At 33.7% G+C, this 2656-nt stretch overlaps 1 protein-coding gene across 2 annotated transcripts; it reads left to right on the top strand.

The window, feature by feature from the left end:
* LOC109332415 (uncharacterized protein At1g66480-like) lies at nt 805-2281 on the top strand. Of its 2 annotated transcripts, none has more exons than XM_019567392.1 (2): nt 805-1620; nt 2015-2281. In XM_019567392.1, the coding sequence occupies exons 1-2, from the start codon at nt 1009-1011 to the stop codon at nt 2072-2074; spliced, it is 672 nt and encodes a 223-aa protein (XP_019422937.1). In that variant the 5' UTR covers nt 805-1008; the 3' UTR covers nt 2075-2281. The 2 variants fall into 2 exon arrangements, with proteins under 2 accessions (XP_019422937.1, XP_019422936.1); XM_019567391.1 differs by having other exon boundaries at nt 811-1620; nt 2009-2281.

Raw genomic sequence — 2656 nt, 5'->3', positions numbered from 1 at the left:
TTCAAGTCTTTGAAGATATCAGAAAACAACAATTTATTTACAAAAATGTGGACTGTTGGTGCATTTCAAAATTTTAACAATTGGGCCTTTTTGATCTACACGTAGCTTCATATCAATAATCTATGATATTTCTTTATCATTGATATTGAATTAATGTCTTCAAATTATAAGGTTTATTTCCAAATTAACAATGAAAAATGTCCTAACAAAGAATATCTCCATCGCCTCATGCGGCCGTAATATTGCGGTTGCAGTGACCGCCACAACTGCATTACACTGCAATTACAGTGTGACATAGAATCACAATAATGAGACTACGTCGTATTGCAACACAACCACAATATAATACATTTGGAATGTATGAGGCTGCAACACACAGTTGCGTCGGGCCTATCAGACCGCGTCGATTTCAAAAATATTTTGTACTCACAAAATAGTTTAGACCACAATAACCACAATTCACATTATAATAACCATAATCTCAATAATCACAATCATGACCTCAATTGTGGCCGAAATTTAAAACATTAATCCTCTATACCATCTACCAAATATCATGCAATAAATTTTCACCTGTTAAAGAATTTAACTTAACACTGTTGTTATAAAAATTAAATTCAGCATAGACATGGTCACAATGCCTTTAAGAGATGGACAAGAATAGTCGTTGATTATATATATTTTTTGCCTCTTGAAAGGGAAAGGCTACGTTAGTTTAGTGTTTTCTATTATGGCACTTCCTTCAAAAATTTGTCTTGCTTTTAATACTTGCCTTCTTTATTGACCTAGTACTCAAAAATCTTCAACAACTATAAATTCATGCCTTAGTCTTGGACTACATTTCACATGCTTTAGCCCTTTGGTGCTTTGTAGGAATACCCAGAATAAAAAGCTTGTTTTTTCATTTTTTTCAATCTTGAAAGGTTATTATTATTATTATTTTGTAAGCTCTTAGTGCCTCAAAGTCATCGCTAAAACCCAAAAAAAAAACAAAATTTAGTTACTATAATGGGCAATACCTTGGGTGCAAAGAAAACCACAAAGGTCATGCAAATTGATGGTACGACATTCAAGCTTAAAACACCAGTGAAAGCTGGTGATGTGCTTAAGAATCATCCAGGTCTTGTTTTGTTAGAATCTGAAGCAGTTAAGCATTACGGAACAAGAGCAAAGCCTTTGGAAGCACATAATGAATTGAAATCAAAGAGGCTTTATTTTCTTGTGGAGCTTCCAAAAGTGACAAAACCAAGGAGGGTTCGTTCTGGCATTAATATGAGTGCCAAAGATAGGCTTGAGAGCCTAATGCTGACTAGAAGGTCTGCTTCTGATCTTTCAATCATGAAACAAAACAACACGGGTCATGGCCGTGGCGGCGGAAATGATGATGGGGAAGGTAGTAAGGAGAATGATGATGGGGTGAGGTTGAGAATGAGGCTTCCAAAGGCAATGGTGGAGAAGTTGATTCAAGAATGCAAAGATGAGGGTGAAGCTGCAGAGAGGATTATGAGTTTGTATATGGCTAATGGCAATAGAGAAAGTGGGTTTGAAATTGAGGAAATTGAAGAAAAGACCATTGTGTTGGACCAACAAATGCATTCTAAGGGTGGCAGAGAAGAAAGGGTATGTTTAAATTTCATGGCCATGGCTTGTTTATATTTTCAAAGTAGAGTTAAATGTTCACTGAATTATTTAATGTTTATTATAGAATCATCTTTGGGTTTATTTAAACATGTTCTTTTTAAACTCTTCTATAGAACTCATTGAAATTCTTAAAAGGAATCTAGCTGCATTAAACACTTGGGTCATGGATGTAATTGTCGCACACAATGTGCATAATCTTTGCTGATTAAAAAATGTAGTTATATGAAAATAAAATTTTAGTGGTACTGGATTATTGTTACTTTCATAATAGTATGAGTATAAGTGTGCCCAAATAAGTATTTTATACACCATTGCATCTCATAGCACCATATTTATGCACTAACTATTTTGCTTGGATTCCAAACACTTGCAGAAGAGGGTGAGTTTCATGCCCATAAGCAAAGGAGGGATTCAAGTAGCTGTGGCTTCATAATCACTTTTATCACGTTAACAAGGATGCTGCTAGCTTAGGGAATATTTCACCAACCGAAGGAGCACTTTATGCTTAGTTACATAATAAAAGTCATGTTATTTATATACTATACATTGGATCAAAATGGGTCACAAAAATTGTATTGGTGTTTCTATGTTAGTTTCATAGAACAGAAGAACCTCAAGTAAAATTAATTACTCTTTCGGTATAGACATTTGTGACTGAATGTAAACCTATGTTTTGTATATAAATAGCATAACTCCTAAAATGATATATGTACATATCACCATGGAAATTTATATCCTCATAGATGTAATTTAAAGAAGGCATGTTATGAATGAATGATTTACTTTTCAATATTCTCTTTTGGCTTCACCCATATAATTCTTTATGATAACCTAATAATTTTGAAGCTGTGATTAGAAATTAGTAGGGAAAAACAACTAAGAAAACATGGTAATTAAATTAGTGGCAAACTACCAACAAGATCCAACACAATTGGCAAATGACTTGTTCTTAAGTACGATATTAGAGTTTCAATCCATGAAGTATATGTGGAAACAATTTTATTCGTAGGGCAAC

The sequence above is a fragment of the Lupinus angustifolius genome, chromosome LG18, assembly GCF_001865875.1.
Source record: "Lupinus angustifolius cultivar Tanjil chromosome LG18, LupAngTanjil_v1.0, whole genome shotgun sequence".
Classification (NCBI taxonomy): Eukaryota; Viridiplantae; Streptophyta; class Magnoliopsida; order Fabales; family Fabaceae; genus Lupinus; species Lupinus angustifolius.
This window is presented reverse-complemented; position numbering and strand designations above follow the sequence as displayed.